Source organism: Megascapheus bottae, chromosome 22, assembly GCF_031878675.1.
Source record: "Megascapheus bottae isolate mThoBot1 chromosome 22, mThoBot2.hap1, whole genome shotgun sequence".
Classification (NCBI taxonomy): Eukaryota; Metazoa; Chordata; class Mammalia; order Rodentia; family Geomyidae; genus Megascapheus; species Megascapheus bottae.
In genome coordinates, this window is record NC_143530.1 from 33,076,832 (window position 1) to 33,096,457 (window position 19,626).

At 41.8% G+C, this 19,626-nt stretch overlaps 1 protein-coding gene across 1 annotated transcript in view; it reads right to left on the bottom strand.

Annotated features, from left to right (window-relative positions):
- Elovl2 (ELOVL fatty acid elongase 2) overlaps window positions 1–12,514 on the bottom strand; it is a 70,953-nt gene extending 58,439 nt beyond the window's left edge. Inside the window, exon 1 of the mRNA XM_090356478.1 lies at window positions 12,427–12,514. Within this exon, the coding sequence (XP_090212604.1) occupies window positions 12,427–12,429 (3 nt within the window). The 5' untranslated portion in view covers window positions 12,430–12,514. The remainder of the gene's footprint in view (window positions 1–12,426) is intronic.
- Window positions 12,515–19,626: the final 7,112 nt, after the last annotated feature.

Consider the following 19,626-nt stretch of genomic DNA (forward strand, 5'->3'; position numbering starts at 1 on the left):
TCTCAAAGCAAAGTTCTACACTTCCACCAGAATTGCTCCCTTGGCCTCACTGACCTAGTTGTCTGTCCAGAACTTTCTACTTTTCGGTGGCAAAACTAAAGGTATAAATTCCAATGTACTTGAAGTCAAAGACCTGGGCTGTGACTTTCAGCTGGCCACAGATGTTCTGAAGTTATTTTTCTATATGTCAGTTCTGTTATCTGTATGGAGAGATGTTTATGATATTTGTCCATTTCATTCCTTACAAAGTAAAGGTCATATATAAAATTTCAGTTTCCACATCTTTTTAAGAAACTTGAATAATATTTTCTTAAAATTAAAAAGTTGAAGAGATTGGGAGAAGGCTCTTATAATGTTAAATTCTTAAGTTGTTTTTCTTATGGGTAAAATACATAATTGAATTGCAGATACATTATCTTCACAATGAACAAATAATAATCTAATATCCCTCAAATGATTACAAAATATGTAGTCTTCACAATACCTCTGCTACGTAGCCACTTTCTTCAAGAAAGGAATTGCTAGCCACTTTCTTCAAGAAAGGAATTGCAAACCCATGGGTAAATTTTTCAGGTTAATTTCTTGGAAAAGAAGAATACCAGCAAGATTCCTCTGTGTAAACCTTCTTTTCTTTTCTTTTCTTTTTTTTTTTTTTTTGGTCAGTCGTGGGGCTTGAACTCTGTCTGGGCCTGGGCACTGTCCTTGAGCTCTTCAGTCCAAGGCTAACCGCCTACCCCTGGGCATTGTCCCTGAGCTCTTCAGCTCAAGGTTACTGCCCTACCCCTTGAACAACCCTACCACTTCCAGTTTTCTAGTGGTTAACTGCAGGTAAGAATCTCACGGACTTTAGTGTCCAGGATAGCTTTGAATTGTAATCCTCAGATCTCAGCCTCCTGAGTAGCTAAAATTACAGGCATGAGCCACCGTGCCTGGCTTCATTTTGTTTTTAAACTTCAGTAAAATACTGGATATTCCAAATGGCTAAAATGACATTTATGCTTTGTTGTGATGGTTTATTATTTTTACTTCATTTTCCTAAATCTATAGTCTGTGATGGTTCATATGACTGAACCAAAGTAACTAATTTGTTGAACCAAGAAAACACTGCCAAAGACAGGAAATCCATAATTAAATATATAAATATATATATATATACATCTCCATGTAAACATAACAATATATTTTTCACTGCCTCATATACAAACTTGATTCTGCATTCCTCAACATAGAATTTACCTATTTTATTACTATAAAGAAAATTTTTGCACAAAAATATCCATATGCAAACATCCCATCAAATAAAAAGGTTAAAAAGTAACATTACTTAAGTTTTGAAAATAAACCAAGCATGGTGTTACATGTCTTTAACCCCAGCTTCTCAGGAGGCAAAAAGTAATAAGATCAAGGTCCAAGGTACACCCAAGCAAATACAGGAGACAATCTGAAAAACAAACTAAATGCAAAAAGGTCAGGGGATAGCTCCAGGGGCAGAGTACTTGCTATGCAAGCATAAGGCTCTGAATTCAATTCTCAATATATCACTCCAAAAAATCAAAACAAGAAATTTGAAAACTGTCCTTTTTAGGCTTTCTCTAACAATGGATAATCCTATGAGATTTCTCTGTCATTAGCAAGGAATTCTGATAACATCTTTAAATCTTGCTTTCCTCCACATTATGCCCAATCCCACTCACTTACGTTCTAGCATGCTATACAATAACAGTTATTTCTTATGGCATTTCCTGTCTGATTCCTCTTCCTTTATAGTACAAGCATATGTCGCTGTCTATTTTCTTCACTGATACACTCTAAGCACCAATAACTACATCAAGCATGTGAAAAAACGTTTGTCAAATAAATGAATTCTAGGCCGTACACTGGTGGCTCACTCCTGTACTCCTAGCTACATACTGAGATCTAAGAATTGCAGTTCCAAGCCAACTTGAGCAGAAGTCTGTGAAACTCTTATCTCCAATTAACCAGCACAAAGCTAGAAGTGGAGGTATTGTTTGAATGGAAAAGCCAAGCAGGAGCAGGAGGTCCTGAGTTCATGCTCCAGTAGTGGACACCAAAATAAAAGTACAAAGTATTTTTATTTACTTTGTAACTCCTTAATAAAAACTAAAAACAAAAATACAAATTAATAAATTCTAAGAAAACATTATCAACTGAAAAATAAGTTTGAAAATAGCTGTAAGCAATTAAAGATCGCTAGAAATACTTTAAATTCTCCTCTAGCCTCTTTAGAACCAGTGAGACTCTAGATCCAATTAACCATCAAAAATTCAGAAGTGGAACTGTAGCTTAAAGGGCAGAATGCAAACCTTGCACAAAAAAAGTTCAGGGACAGTGCCCAGGCCCTGAGTTCTAGCCCCAGGACCTGCACAAGTGTCATACACATTTAGGCACACACACACACACACACACACACACACACACACACACACACAAATTGCAACGTATTTTAGGAAACTTTACTATGTCAAACGGCTACTGTATGTAAATTTCACTGTGTTGCTGCTCTCATCTTCACACTAGTGCTACTGGTGGACAGATTATTAATAAACAAGAAGCCGACATTCAACAGAAGTGCTTTCCAAGTGTTTCTGAAAGCTGATATATCAGACAAACATGCACATCGATGTCTGTGCCATCATTAGGGAAGTGAAAGAATGCTCCTCTCAAGTTGATGACAAGTGAAGGTGTAATTAAATTCATTTTACTTTTGAAGGAGCCGATAGGAGAATCAAACCATAAAACACAAAATCATTTTGCTGAATAGGAAATAACGTTGGAAGGCATTAAGAACTTTGACCAGACAACCAGACTATTGGTTCTGTTTGGCTGAAAGCATACTGCTAACTTTATCTTCCACCAGTCTCCTGTGAGATAACTTTGCTGCAGATGTATTCTGTGCCCCCAATATATCAATCTACCTCCCCATCTAATTTTAGCTTTTTTAAAAATTGTCCCTCCTAGATCATGCTAAGTCTTCTACTCTCCACTTACTTTGTTGTCTCTGATACAATTAAATGTCTAATCAATTTTCACTATGTCTAAAGTGATAGAAAATAAAGAGAGCAAGAGGAAGAGCAAGGACAGAACTCTTGGGGTCTCTGGTGCTCCATGTATTGATGGCTAGAGCCATCAACAGATATATTTCCTGTGTGGAATCAACCAACATTGTGAAAATGGACAAGTCTAAATAAAGTTGCATTGTCAAAAAGTAAAAGACATATGCACACAAACATTCTCTTTCCTCATTTCCAGTACCTACAAAATCCAATTATTGCTACATTTAGGATTTTAATAATTGAAATATTGATTCAGTGGGAAAGGAGAAAAAACGTTAATATATTTCCTGTAGGGTAAATTTTCAGGAGTTAAGGATTAGTTTAAACACTGTTAAGAAGCTCTACATAGCCAAATTTGATGTGTTTGAACGAATAGCTAAGATTTAATCTGACGATGTGGGACTCCTGGAATTTCCTGAAGCTATTCATGAAATCCATAAAAATTTCAAAAAAACATTTATTTTACTACATGACTGTATCTTTAAGAAATACTTAATAGGCAAAAGGGTTTTAAAAACAAGTATATCTGAACTAGTTCTTTTAATTTAAAGAATTTATTAACATTGATTTTTACATCATATTGAGCTAGTTTTTATTTCCTTTTCTCCCCACTATTTACTCTGACAGAACTCATATAGTGAGGAGGAACCAAAATTCAAAGAACCACAATTTTACACTTTTATTCAGAAAAAAATGGTGAAAAATCTATTTTCATAAAGATATATAGATTTAAAATGTAATCAAGATATTTAAAAACACCTCTAATTTGGCTACAGTTTTAAAAGTTAGGATTATAAAGATTACTATGATTTAAGTTTCTGTGGGTAACACACAAATTTTCAGGCAATGTATTTATATGTGTCCAAGAGACCAAGCTTAAGCCATAAGGTACTCAGACTTCTATCAGTGACTCACCAATGGCTGTAATCTAACGATCAAGGTTCAAAATCAGCCCAGACATGTTTAGGTTTGGGAGACAGTAAATGTGTATGTAGAAAAGATGAGGATAAGAGAATATGATCAAAATACTTCATATATATGTACAAAATTAGAATAATAAATGTTTTTAACATTCATTAAAGAGGGGAAATAAGAAGAGTAAGGGGTGACTGATCAAAGTACACTATATGCTTGTATTGAAATATCATCTTGTGTAATTGATACATGCTAATATTAAGAGAAAAATAAGACATAAGTCATAAAAAAATCAGCCCAGACTCATATCTACAAGTAGCCAGTCAAATTAGACTGAAGGCATGGCTCAAAGTGACTACGTTCAAACCCTAGAACCAGCACTAGACAGATATTCAATAGGGAGAGCATATTTCTTTTTTTCAAAGGAAAAACATTCAAATTACTAATAGTATACAACAGTGTAACACTGTGTTCTTTTAAGTAATGTATTAATATGAGGATGTTTTCAACTTACATTTTGTCACATTTTTTTTTGTCGGTTGTGGGACTTGAACTTGGCCTGGGCTCTTCAGCACAAGGCTACTGCACTACCCTTTGAGCCACAGTACCACTTCTGGTTTTCTAGTGGTTAACTGGAGATAAGAGTCTCACAGTCTTTAGTGCCCAGGCTACCTTTGAACGGTGATCTTCAGATCTTAGCATCCTGAGTAGCTAGGATTACAGGTATGAGCCACTACAACCAGCTCCAACTTACTTTATAAAGTTAAAAAAACTTAAACAACTTATGAGATAGCAACCCTCATTTTCAGAACTAATTTGACAGCATTTTAGCAACAGTAGCACAATTTTTATGGGTTTTATATCATAACCATGCTATTGTTTAACTGAGAAACATGACTTACCAAAACCAGTGAAAGTTTTAACTTGCTTGCTTTATGCTTGTGAATTTGAAACAGATTTCAGACAGTAAATCTCAAAACAATTTGTGGGTATGTCATTTCTTTTTAAGAGTCTGAAGGCAGAGAAAGCCAAAGGAAGTAATCTTTTTTTGTTAGAGAAGAATACCAATGGCTAACTTCTGGAAAGTCCTCAAAATTTTGACTAGGTGGCCGGAAAGGAAAGTGCAGCTGAGTATTCTTCTGACAACCCAAAGCATAATTTTACCACTAACACTAAAACAGCAATGGCATCCAATTTCCAAAAGATACAAAAAAAAGTCTACCAAACAATGTCTTTCCTGAAGTGATTTAAGGAAAGCTTCCAGAACAGGTCCAAGTTTAGGCTTCAGAACTGGCAAAAAAGAGAGGGGGGAGGGGGAAGAACACCTCTAACTCTAGCACTTGGGACTAAAGTTCAAGACCCATCTGGACTCCAGAGTGAGACCCCTTCAAATAAACAAAAACTACCCACAAAAACAGAATATTTGTATTATAGATATATTCTTCTTTAAAGACACTAATTTTTAATTCCTCTCTGTGTTATATCAGCCAAAGAAATTGGGTTTTCTTAGCAGTCCTCACACCTATTAAACCTCAAAGATCCCAAATTCTACTTAGGTACAAGAAAAGGTCAATTTCTTTGAGTATTTAAATCAAACAATAAACCCACTATGAATAAAAAATGTATTGCAAATTTACTGCCATTTTATCTTAGTATTGCAGTTTTTTTCATCAAAATAGTGATAATTGCTAAGCACTTATGGCTCATGTCTGTACTACTCAGAAGGCAGAGATCTGAGGATCATGGTTCAAAGCAACCCAGGTAGATAAAACTGAGAGGACTCTAATCTCTAATAAGTGGAGCTGTGTCTCAAGTGGGGGAGCTCCAGCCTTGGGTACAAATGCTCAGAGACAGCAACAAGGCCTAGCCCAGGAAAACAAACAAACACACACCCAGCAACTATTTGTGTATGTATCTGTATTTGTGTGTGTGTGTGTGTGTGTGTGTGTGTGTGTGTGCGCAAGCACATAAATATTCTAAAACTTTTAAATCCAATCTAAAACCTAAGGTATTTCTGGTCCCAAACATTTCAGATAAAGGACACTCCACACACACACACACACACACCTACCTATCCTTATAACTCATGGAGGAGAAACTACATAGAAGTCTAGGAGCTGGGAGGTTGGCCTAGTGGTAGAGTGCTTGCGTAGCATGCATGAAGACCTGGGTTCAATACAGAAAAAGCCGGAAGTGGTGCTGAGGAAGTGGTAGAGCTCTAGCCTTGAGAAAGTCTAAGGACAGTGCTCAGACCCTGAGCTCAAGCCCTGGACTAGCAAAAAATAAAAAAAGATGTGAACTGAGTTACTTATTATATTTAAGCTCTATCAGATACAAAAAAATGTGCTAATTTATGTAAATTTTTTAAAAATATGTAAAAATAAAAATAAATTATTCAGCAAATTCATGAGTCTTAGCTTTAATTTCAATAAGAACTCATATAGCTGTAAGCATACACATTACCACTTTCTAAAAAGACACCTGCATGCAGGTGCACTGACAAAGTAGCTACATCAGAGAAGCATATCTAAGAGCTATTTGAAGGAAGAATATTTTATTTCTGCAAAACAGATGTTTGTTTCTCAATGTACTCATGAATGACAAATGGAATGAGAGGACAAGTAACAGCACAATGGCAATCAGGAGTATTAGCATCCACGTTTTCCACAAGCAACTGCTAGCACCTGTTGCATGTCAGGAATCATCCTAGTTGTTTGAGACACAGACACAAACCAAAGTCTTCACAAAGTCAGATAAAATGAAAACAAGAACAGGACTGGAAAAACTTAAGGGTATATAAATGAGCGAACTGTTAGGTTATATGTGCTGAGGGGAAAAGCAAGCAGAGTAAGAATCAGTGGTGCTTAGGATGATCTATGAAAATCTTTCTGGTGTAGAGCTCTCCAAGGAAGACCCATGTGACTAAAGGAAAATCCACTGTAAAGGTTTGAGGCTCCATTTTATCTTTTTTTTTTTAAATGCCAGTCCTGAACTCAGGGCCAAGGCACTGTCCCTGAGCTTCTTTTGCTTAAGGCCAGTGCTGTACACATGAACCACACTGCCACTTCTAGCTATTTGTTTACATGGTACTGAGGAATCAAACCCACATGGCTTCATGCACACAAGGCAAGCACTCTACCATTAAGCCACATTTCCAGTCCCCCCCACCCATTTGATCTTAACAAAATACTCGTAAGTAAAAGATGATAATATCCTGTTTCAGAAGGCAAAGTATGTAGTATCTCAGAATACCAAAGAAATAGAACTGGGAGCCAGAAGCTGGTGGCTCACACTTGTAATCCTAGCTACTAAGAAGGCTGAGGTCTGAGGATCAGAATTCAAAGCCAACCTGGGCTGAAAAGTCCCCATGAGACTCTTATCTTCAATTAACTACCAAAAAAACAGAAGTGGAATGTGGCTCAAAGCAGTAGAGCACTAGCCTTGAGCAGAAAAGCTGTCTAGGCCCTGAGTTCAAGCCCTACAACAGAAGAAGGAAGAGAGGAGAAGGAGGAGGGGGAAATATAAAACAGAAAACACAGCCAAGAATAGAACCTAGTTTTCTGCCTCATGGTTCAGTCCCTTGCTTCATCATGCACCAAGGAACATGCTCATTTCTTAGGGAGCACCAAAGGGTGCTCACTGAAGGTGGCATCTCTGAGTGATGGGGGCCTTTTACTGTTATTTCTATTACCAGTTCACTGATGCCTCTCAGAAAGGAGAGATGCTTCAGAGAACTTCACTTTTTCTAAGGCTTTTTTCTTCTTCATTCTCTGCTTAGGTAGATCCTTTTAATACCAGATTACTATTAATTATCCTTTGCTGTTAAGCATAGGCAAAGCTATAAAACAGAAAACATTTAGGATATAACATGGAAAAGGGATGTGAAAAGAACAGAGAGAAGATGGAGACTAGTGATTGAGACAAAGAAGTACATTTTTTAAGAGACAGAAGTACAAACCTGTGGAAATGGCAAAATGGCAGAAAGGGGGCTGATGACGGAAGACTGGAAATATTTTCCAACAAAAATGAGAATATCAAATAATATGAATAAAAGAAAAAAAAGGAGACTGAGAATCAGATTTCAGACACCATAGCTGAAGAGCTGGTGGAATTACCAGCAGCCACAAGGAGCAGAGTGCAGTATGTGAAAGATGAGTAGCTTGCTTTGTGTAGTACTGGGTTTAGGTGGCAGTGATGTTCTCACAGTGGAAAGGGACTAAGTAGATAAGAGGGAAATTTGGAAGATATGTGTTATCAAGGGCTCCTCTGTTCAATACAGTAGCCTCTAACTCACATACCTCAGCTACTGAACTGTGATCAGCTGGAACTGAGATGTGCTATCAACATTTATACCAAATTTTTATTAAAAATACAAAATATCTTAAAATTTTATTGATTATATACTGAAATGTTTGCATGGAGTAAAAAAATACTAAACTTTCATTTGTCTCCATTTTTTAGGGTGACTAGTATCAAAATTACAAATGTGGTGCATGTTTCTGTTAGACACTGATGACATGTACTAAGATCCCATAGGAATAGACAAGTTTGAGGTGAATCAGAGATATAGGAAAAGAGTACCCTGTTTTAATAGATAACATCTGCTGGCACTCTAAGCACCATACTAGAAACACAAAGTACATCAGCTTTCAGCTTTGTTATTGCTCCCCACAACCTTCAAGAGTTTCTTTTTTTTGCCAGTACTGGCCTTGGGCTTTCCTCAAGGCTAGCACTCTACCACTTGAGCCACAGCACCACTTCTGGATTTTCTATATATGCTGTACTGAGGAATTGAACCCAGGTCTTTATGCATGCTAGGCAAGCACTCTACTACTAGGCCAAAATCCCAGCCAAAAGTAATTTTTTTTTTGTCTGTAGTACTAGGCCAAACTCCTAGCCAAGAATAATTGTTTTTGTTGTTTGTAGTGGAGCTTGAACTCTGGGTATGGGCACTGCCCTTGGACACTTTTTGTTCAAGGCTAGAGCTCCACCACTTGAACCACAGTGCCACTTCCGGCTTTTTCTGTGTATGTGCTACCAAGGAATCAAACCTATGGCTTTGTACATGCTAGGTGAGCCTTTACCACTAGGCCAAACTCCCGGCCCCCCAAGAGTAATTTTAACAGTAGAAAAATCCTGAGGCCCAAGGTCACACAGTCCAGTGTCTGTGTTGAGATTCAAGCTCAGATCAGAACAAGTTATGCTCTCAAATTATCAGCTGTTGGTTTAAAACTGCTACATTTATACTAACAATTCATGACAATGGTTCATTGTTAAGAGTTTCTGAATGCCAGTAATGTCCACATCACTCAGAGGAATGCAAATGTGTAACTTTGGAGTTATAATGAACTGCTGTTGAGGTATTTTCACCAAGTTAGGTTAAACACTCCACTGCACCTTTCCTCTTTACTAGCAAGTACTTCTAAAACTCTCCAACATCCAAATTCAATGGCACATCTAACTGTTCAGTAGAGATGATCATCGTACAATCCTGTGTTCTGCATTAAGTATATGATGTAGATCCACTTACCAAATTTACAAGCTTTTCATATTATGAAAACACCTGGGCCTCCTAAACTGAGTAAAATGTTTTAAAGGAAATGTTTGATTACATAGCAACCTTTTATTGAGGAACCAATAAATTAGCTTATCCAGATGGGTATTTAAAAATCAAATTGATAGGCTGAGTATAAGAGTATACACCTGTACTCCCAGTTCTTGGGCAGCAGACACAGGACTGAAAATTCTAGGCTGCTAGACGACACAGCAAAAGTTCAAGACCAAGTTAGGCTATATAGCAAAACTAAAAGATAAGATGTTTAAGAGAGCAACTTTTTACTCTTTAAAACTGCCACATATTCAAGAAACAGAAGTTGCTATTTTTGCCCTAATCTTAGTGAAATTTCCTACAAATATTAATATTTTTAAAATTGGGCCCAGTGGCTCACACTTAAAATTCAATCTACTTGGGAGGCTGAAATTGGCAAAATCAAAGTTTTGGCTGGACAAAAATTATGAGATTCCAATCTTACCAGAGCTTGAACTCAGGGCTTCACACTCTCCCTTGGCTTAAAGCTCAAGGCTGGCCCTCTACCACTCAGGTCACATCTCCACTTCTAAGACCCTATCTCAAACAACAAAAGGAAATGTGGGCACAATGGTATGATCTTATCATGCTAGGTACATAGGAATTGTAGTAGAATCACATTGGCCCAGGCAAAAAAAGAAAAAAAAAAAAGGAAACCCTATTCAATAAATAAGCATAGGGCTGGATGTGTATCAAGTGGCAGAGGGCCTGCCTAACAAGCACAAGACTCTAACTTTAAGCCTTAGTACTGCCAAGAAAGTGTTTGCTAGTTGGTTTTCACTTCAAAGGCTAACTTTTCAATGTTATCTTTAGTCTCTACCAGTATGGACAAGATGGTTATTACATTATCATTTAACTATATAGTCACAATGATAATTCCAAACTTTAAAAATTCACTCATTAAATTTTTAAGCACCTTGTCTCTAATTATAATAAACATACTTCCTTAAACTGTTAACAAACCAGCTCCATTAATTTGCCCTATGGAAATAGAAAAGCAAAAACGAAGTCTGAAGAAAACTATTTTGGAACTAAATAATTAGCAAAGACTTCAGGAACAGTAGATCCTATGCAACATGATCTAAACCACTCATTTGAGTTTAACTCCACTCCTTTCTCCCCTTTACTATGTTTCTTAAAAGTGTTTATAATATGGATTCACTTAAGAAATGGTTAACAAGCCTCCCGGGAGTGGTGGCCCATGCCTGTAATCCTTGTTACTCACGAGGCTGAGACCTGAGCATCGAGGTTCAAAGCCAGTCAGGGCACCTAAAGTCCATGAGACTCTTATCTCCAATTAACCATCAGAAAAGACAGAAGTGGCACTGTGGCTCAAGGAGCAGAGTGGTAACCTTGAGCTTAAGATCTCAAGGACAGTGCCCAGGCCCAGAGTTCAAGTCCCACGACTAACCAAAAAAGCAAAAACAAAAACATGTTTAACAAAAGAAGTATCACGATTTACTAGAGTAAAGCTTATTAAGAACTCGCCCTGATTTGGGCTCCTAAATGAATTCTCAGCACCTTTTCCATCCCGTGTTCCTTCACTTGCTAAATTTCCTACCTACAGGTTCTGAGCCCAAGGAGAGAGCCAGATAGCCCTAAAGTCCGAAAGTGCCAAGGACACGGGGTGACAAAGCATCAGGGTCACTAGACTTTTCCTTCTCGCCAAGTCGAACTCCTCCCATCCACCACCTAAGCTTTCGCCTTCACGAACGCTGTGAATGAAAGGTCTGAAGCCAGTTCCGCATCACCACGGGCGATTTTTGCTTCCCACCGGTGGCTTCCTTTGCCAAGTCCTGGGGTGGCACTGGGCTCCTAGAAGAAATAATGGATCCCGAGGCACAACTTGTGTGCTGGGCCCTGGGGTGGGTTATTACGACGAACACCAGAGTCGCTGTCCCGCCGCCATGCCAACATAGATGGCATGCCCCAAAACCCAGGGGGCCTGGGAAGCAAACCGCAACCCACCAGGAGGGGAAAGGCTGCAGGCATCGAGACGTTCCTGAGCTCTCAACTGGATCCGACACGGCTTCACGGGCGCCATCCGGTGAAGAGGAGGGGACGTGGGGGGGGCGCCCGCGTGGGCAGACCACCCCCCCCCCCGAGGCTCGCGGGACCAGGTGCAAAGGCAGGGAGAGGCGAGGAGGGGACACGGGCTTGGCGGGGTCCGGGCGAACCCCGGGGAGCCCCCCCCTCTCCCCCCCGGTTCGCCTCCTCCCCCCCCCCCGGCGCGCCCGCACGTTTTTTTCCCACGCCGTCTCCTTTGTAACGGCAGCGCCAGGGCGCGGGCACTCGGCGCTCGCGGGCGTTCACGGCCGGCGGCGGCCAGGCTGAGGGGACCCCACAGCCTGGGCTGTCCGAGACCCGAGCAGCCGGTGGGGTGGGGGAGACATAACCCACCCCCATCCCCCGCTCAAGAATTCGGCCGTTAGGGCTCCCGACCCCTTCGGCGGAGGCCGAGTCCGCTCCGCGCGCGGGAAACGCGCTCGGCGTCCCGGGGGGGTCGGCAGCGGAGACCGAGGGCGGCGTCGAGGGTGGGCGACCGGAAGGGGGGGGAAAGCGGCGGGAAGAAGGGGGGCTGCGTCCCGACCCCCCCACGTTCGGACGACCGCAGCGTGCAGCCCTGAGGAAAGACGCGGACCGGCGCCTCGGGTCCGGGCCGACTGCGGGGCTCCCTCTCCCCCGAACGCCCACCGCCCTCGCCCCGAGCCCGCGCGGACCCCGCCGCGTCCCACCGAAGCGGGCGGATTCTAGCGGTCGAACCCGCAAAGCGGTGGTGCCCCCCGGGGCCGGGCCGGTTTCTCGCTTGGGTGAGAGAGGAAAACGGAGCGGCGCGCGGCCCGCACTCACCATGGCCCGCGCGAGCGGCGATGCGCTGTCCAGGGTAGCCGGCGTCCCTCTGCCCGCGCCGCGCCGCGCCCGCTCTAATCACCCCGCCCCTCCCACGGCTGCGCGCGCACGCCGCCCGCGCCGCCCCCGCCCCCGCGCCCCCCCCCCCCCCCCGCGCTCGCGCTCGCGCTCCGGGCCGTTTCTCCCGCCACGCCCCTCCCCGTCCGCGCTCGAGGTCGGAGGTCTCGCGGCTCGCCGCTCCGCGCGAGGACCGGGAGGACGGATGAAACGAGACCATAACACCCCCACATCCCGCCCGGTCCACCCCTCCTCGGGGCCCCCCCCACGCCTCCGCGCGCACCCGGCCTGGGCCGCACGCACGCGGCGCCCCCTGCAGGCCCGGCGGCGATTTGCAGGCCCAGCGGGCGCCCTTTTCCCATGCAAGCCCAACAAGTGATGCTGCGAGCCCGCCCTTGGGAGGAAGCCGTGGAGGGCTGGGGTGGGTCCTGATGGCGCAGGTTTAAGGGATGCGGGTGCCTTGGTACCAAGAACGGTGTTGAGGAGGACACGTCTCCCTGAGAATCCTGTCCAGGACTTTGAGTGGGTGCCTTTGGTCATGTATTCAACACGTCTTGTGTACGCAAATACATGGGATCTGAAGCCCTAGGCGTTTGGTGGTGGCTGGTGGGCGGGGATGAGAGACCTCGTTTATGACCTTTTTTTATTTTTAATTTTTCAACCTTAAGAATGGTGTGCCTGTTAGCCGGGCCCAGGTGGCTCACACCTATCTATAATCCTAGCTACTCAGGTGGCAGAGATCTGAGGATCACAGTTCGAAGTCAGCCGGCTAAAATAGTCCGCGAGACTCTGAAATCCAATAAAGTACTCAGAAAAAAAATAAAAAACATTCCGAATTGGCACGGTGGCTCAAGGGATAGAGTGCTAGAGCGTTAGCATTGAGCAAGAAGCTCAGAGGCAGAGCCCAGGCCCAGAGTTCAAGCCCCAAGCCCAGAAAGAAAGAATGTGTGGGGGGGGGGTAGAGGAGGGAAAAGAATGTGCATTTTTTAAATGAGGCTGACATGTTTAACTTGAAATGCACCTAGAGGTGAACCTGTGTACCAGAGTTGAGAATGCTGTACACGCCCAACCGTGTACAATGGTACCTGAAACTTACACTCCAAATTGCCACCAGGCATAGGAAAGACCTGCTAGGGACACGTTTGGAAAGTAGCAGATTGAGTATGGATTCCAGCCTTGCATTTCATAATTACTGTAACATAATTACTTAGACCTACACTCTGCTTTGTGTTAAATTCCGCAGCTGAATTTGGAAATAAAAACTAATAGCTGGGTGTGGTGGGTCACACCTGCAATCCCCATGTTACTTGGGAGACAGAGATTGGGAGAATCAAGAATTGAAGCTAGCTTGTTAGACTCCATCTCAACAAAACAGGGCATGGTAGGGCATTAGGTAATCCCAGCTGTAAGAAGTACAGACAGGAGGTCCAAGGCAAAAAGTGCTATCTGCAAAATAAGTAAAACAAGGGCTGGGAATGTGGCTTAGTGGTAGAGTGCTTGTCTAACATGCATGAAGCCCTGGGTTCAATTCCTCAGTACCACATACACAGGAAAGGCTGGAAGTGACGCTGTGGCCCAAGTGGTAGTGTTAACCTTGAGGAAAAGAAGCTCAGAGACAGCGCCCAGGCCCTGAGTTCAAGCCCTGAGACTGGCAAAAATAAATAGCCCCAAGACTGGCAAAAATAAAGCACAAAGGGCAAGAAGTATGACTCAGATGGTAGAATCCTTTCTAGCAAGTTTGACTTAAAAGGAGGGACACTAACACAAATTTATCATATCTTTTACTTGATAGTGTCAGGAAACTGAATTTATGACATAGTAATATATGAACATAGTGCTCATTAGGTTGAAATGAACTGGCAAGTAGACAATTATAACCCATGTCAATCCAGGTTTAGAAAAAAAATGATTGATGCAAGATGTCAGTGACTCACTCACATATATAATCCTAGCTAGTCAGGAAGCTAACATCTGAAGATTGCAGTTTTGAAGCCAGCAAGATAATCAGTGAGACTCTGATCTCCAGTGAACTACTAGAAAAGCCAGAAGTGAAGATTTGACTCAAATGGTAGAGCAATAGCCTTGAGAAAAAAAAAAAAAAAGCTTAGGAACAGTATCCTGGCCCTGAGTTCAAACCCCAGGACTGACCAAGGGAATAAAAAAAAAAGACATGTTTAGTCATTCATTCAGAACTACTATACTGAGTCATACAGCCTAGAGCATGGGTTGTTTAACTGCAGCTTCAGGACAAACCATCCAGTTGCCTGGTTTTTGTAAATGAAGTTTTATTATAGAACATAGCCTTGCTAATACCTTTACTTATTGTCCACGGCTGCCTTGATCTGACAATAGCAGAGCTGAGTATTTGTGACAAAAATTGTGTGATCACAAATCCTCACATGTTTACAATTTATTCTCTTAGGAAAGGAAGTCTGCAGAGCCTTGTAGAATGAGATGATCTGAACAAAGCCTCAAGCAATGTAGATATGCCCTCTTTTTTTTTTTTTTTTTCCAGTCCTGGGCTTAAGCTCAGGGCCTGTCCTTGGATTTTTCTCAAGGCTAGAGCTCTACCACTTGTGCTTCAGCACCACTTCGGGCTTTTTCTAAGTATGTGATACCAAGGAATTGAACCTGGGTCTTCGTGCACGCTAGGCAAGCACTCTACCACTAGGCCAATCCCGGCCCCGATGTGCCCTCTTTTGAGACGAAGCTTAGATTTTAATGGGAAGAAAGAAACAACACAAGCCTAGAATAGAGAAGTAGAATGAGAAAATAATATTGTTTTTGAATGACATGGAGGAAGCACTTTAAATAGAAGGATCTGGAAAGACCTTACTTAGCAGTTAACTGAATTGACATGCCAATGATTAAAAAAAAATGCCAACCACAAGAAGCCCTAAGGGGATTCTTCCTGGAAGAGAAAATATTTGTAGAAACCGCCCTGAGATGGAAAAAAGGGGGGAAGGTTTCTTTGAGCAATGGGAAAGGGCAGTAGATCTGGAAGTGAAGCCAGGTTGTAGTGAGAATAGAAATCCACAACCCTGTAGTCCATTCCTGTAGATGAAGATACAGAGATCCTGTGTCTGGTAGCACATTGGCTCTTGGTCCTGCCCTGAGGGCCTCAGACCCAGGGAACATGGTCCTGGCCAAATGGCCTCTCCTGACGTGCACTGGTCAGCTGTAACCATTCCAGCTCACAATGTCCCCAAAGGGACATTGGCCATGAACACTTACTTGCATCTTTTTATTGTGCTCCTTTAACTGCTCTTACTGAGTCAACATCTTTCTTCACTTTACCATTTTCACAAATGCTGTCTTACCTAAATTGCATTTATTCTCCTTTTATTTCTTTAAATAAACAATTGAGTACATGGACATAAAGTGGGAGAGGGACATGTTGTATTCTTTGTGACTTTTATCTTTCCAACCCACACTGTTCCTTTGGTGGATCCACCCACCAAGATGGAGTCTAGGCAAGAGTCTCATCACCTATTGTTGCTATAAACCTATTTTTATGCCAAACTTGAAACCTGGAAATCAGATGAGAAACAAAAGGGGGAAGACATTGATAGAACCAACTGTTCCATTGTTCAGGAGACATGCTCCCTCATGCTCCATCACATACTCCCCATTGTAAGAGAAGTAGCCCGAGTACACTGGGGAAGGAGGGACATCTGGCCACACATCTGGCCTTGGGACTAGTACTCATGGCTGGAATGAGAAAAGAGAAATATACAAAAGTGCCTTGTCATAGGTCATTTTTAAAGCTGCTAGTTTTCTGGATTATAGTCAAAATTTGGTCTGGAATAAGCTGATCAATTACTAATAATGTTCACAACACTATTACAAATTGTTGAGTATGTTCAATAAATATAAACAATGGTAAAAATTTACATGGATGTGTACAATTCAGTAAAACTTTCCCCTAACTTTTTACCTTCAACACTTGGATTATGAGTTTTCTTTTCTATCTATTCTCATCAGGGGATAAAGGGCACTGAGTATTAAAACCATATATGCACACAAACAACATTTTTATTATTATATATTATTTTTATTATTATAACAAAGTGCCTGAAACTATGCTTGAGATGAAAAGGGGCTTGCTTACCTCACAGTTTTAGAGGGTCAAGTACATGGCACAAGCTGCTACATAGTGTTCTTTCAACCCCCAGAGCAATTGGTGTCAGGGAATGGATAAGAAGGATCACAAGGCATAATGCCATGAGAGGAAACCAAAGTGACTAGGAAAGGGATAGGCTTTTTTTTTTTTTAAGAACCCTCCAAAAAGAAGTAATTCAGCTTACCCCCCACTAGGCCTTTTAACATCTCCACTTTTCTTAACATCACCATGTTGAAAACTGAACTTCCAACACACTGACACTGGGAAACTAGGAAACACACAAATAATAATAATCATTCTATTACAAATGTCCACTTCACCTAAGAAGTTCCGGGACAGCACCCAGCCTCAGAGTTCAAGCCCCAGAACTGGCACAAAATAACATCAACAACAACAATTTCAGTAGTTAAACATTTTGTGTGTTTGTGCCAGTACTGGGGCTTGAACTCAGGATGTAGGCTCTATCTTTGAGCTCATTTAGCTCGAGGCTAGAGTTCTACTACTTGAGCCAAAGCTCCAGGTCCAGCTTTTTGATCATTTATTAGAAAACAAGAGTCTCACAGACCTTTCTGTCCATTGGCTTTCAACCATGATCCTGAGTAACTGGGATTAAAGGCACACCTGACAACATTTAATTTTCCCAGTAAATTAGAGGGGAAAAAATAGGAATCTAAATGGTGTGGAAGTTTGAAGAGCCTATTACTCAGCATACCGGACAACCTCATTCATTGTTATGTCCCAAGCAGCTTCTACATGGCATCAGGTAAATGGAGGGGCAGTGTTTCTAAAATTGACCTGGAAGTCACAGCAGGCAGCTTTACCACCTGCCTCATCATTCTTTTCCCTCAGATGTTAGGCACTGGTGGCTCACACCTGTAACCCTAGCTATTCAGGAAGCTAAGATCTGAGGATTAAGGCTCGAAGCCACCCCTGCAGAAAAGTCTGTGAGTCTTCTGGCAGATGTTTTTGTTGTTGTTGTTGTTTTTCTTTAAAAGCCAGAAGTAGAACTGCAGCTCAAGTAGCAGAACATCAGCCTTGAGTGAAAAACCCAAGCAAAAACATGAGGCCCTGAGTTCAAGCTGTAGTACTGGCATGTACGTGCGTGCGTGCGTGCATACATGAGCGCGCGCACACACACACACACACACACACACACACACACACACAAATGTAATATTCATAGTAACCGCTGAATATCTAATATAAGCTATGTCATGGTAAGAGATTTCCAACAGTAGCTCATGTAGTCCTCTGTGCTGGAGGGAGGTGGTTTGTTTCTGTTTGTTTTACAATTGAGATTGAACCCAGGACTTTGTGCATGCTCTTTAAATGTTCTACCACTGAGCTTTTCTTTGTGTGGGGGCGGGGGCAGGGGAGAGGAACTCCCATACTGTTAAATAATCTTATCTTTACCAACTCTTACAAACTTTGCCCAGAAATGTACTTTCTTCAGAGCATTCATACAATATGACATAGGCCCACAGTGACTCGAGAGACTGTTGTAGCACTGGTACAAACTCTGGGCTGAACAAACTAGACAGTTGTGTCCAGACAATTAAAGATGAATGTGCCAGATCTATAGACTCATTCAGCACTTACTGTGAAGGAGTGTTGGCTAAAAGTCCAAAACATATGTTCATGTGGCTCTCTCTCCCTGAACTGTGTATGTTAAAGTCTAGACAAGCAGAAGAAGTATAGTTCTTCAAGTGATTTAATTGTTCTTAACTAAAGAACTCTTTAAAAGTAGACAGATTAGCTGGGCCTGGTGATATACACCTGTAATCCCTGCACTCAGGAGGCTGAGGCAGGAGGGTGTTTTGTTTTGTTTTGTCAGTTGTGGGACTTGAACTCTGGGCCTGGGAGGTGTCCCTGAGCTCTTTAGCTCAAAGCTATCCCTCTACCCCTTGAGCCACAGCACCACTTTCAGGAGGGTTCTTGAGTTAGAAGTCTTCAGGGGCTACAGAAGTAGACTTTGTCTCAAACAAGCATAAGAAAGAGGGTAAAATGTATTTGGAAATCTTCTAGCTGCCAATATCAACAATGCCACATTGACTGTCATTGCTCAACTTGTTTTTAATGCCTCAAATTCTAGCTGAACATAGAGGTGTTTTTTTTTAATTTATGTAAGCTCCAAGACTGAAAACATTAACAGAATAATATAACATGATTGGTCCTTTACATGGGGATAGATCAATGCTGGGCTGAATACAAGTCATGAGGATTTTTAATAAAATCTTGTCTGGTGACCTCATTAACCTACTTAGATGGAAAGGTATGGGTAAGAGCAATTTGGGGGCCTAGTATAGTCTAACTTGAATCTATACTATTTTGGTTAAAATGAAATTGAATTACCTTTAAATTAATTAATGCAAAAATATTTCAGTTTAGTTCAATATTTAACTTGAAAGATTGATGTCAATCATATTTTTTGCCAGTCCTGAGGCTTGAACTATGAGCCTGAGCACTGTCCTTGGGATTTTCTCAAGGCTAGAGCTCTACCACATTACCACAGCACCACGTCCATCTTTTTGCTATGTATGTAGTACCACAGAATCTAACCCAGATCTTGGTGCATGCTAGGCAAGGACTTTACCACTAAGCCACGCTCCCGGCCCTGCCAACTATTTTTAATAGCTTCTATACATAGTAGACACGTGATTAATAATTAAGGCAGACTGGTCCCCTTCTGTTGTTCCACACCACTTAAAGTTTTCTGTGATATGATATATTGCTAGCACATTTTTGAAGCATTTCTATGGTTCAGCACTGTGTTTTGCACATTTTGATGGTTTATTTTCTGATGATAGGGATTGAACCCAAGCCCTCACACCTGCTCAGTATGCATTCTACCATTTAGTTATACCCCCCAACTCTATCCCATTCAATTCTGCCAGTAACTCACTGAGGTAGGTACTATGAGCTCCATGTCATAGACGGAAAAACTGAGTGTTTGAAAGTGATGAAGCAACTTGCCTGGGAACATGTAGTTAATGAGAAACAGCTAAGATGGCAAATCATGG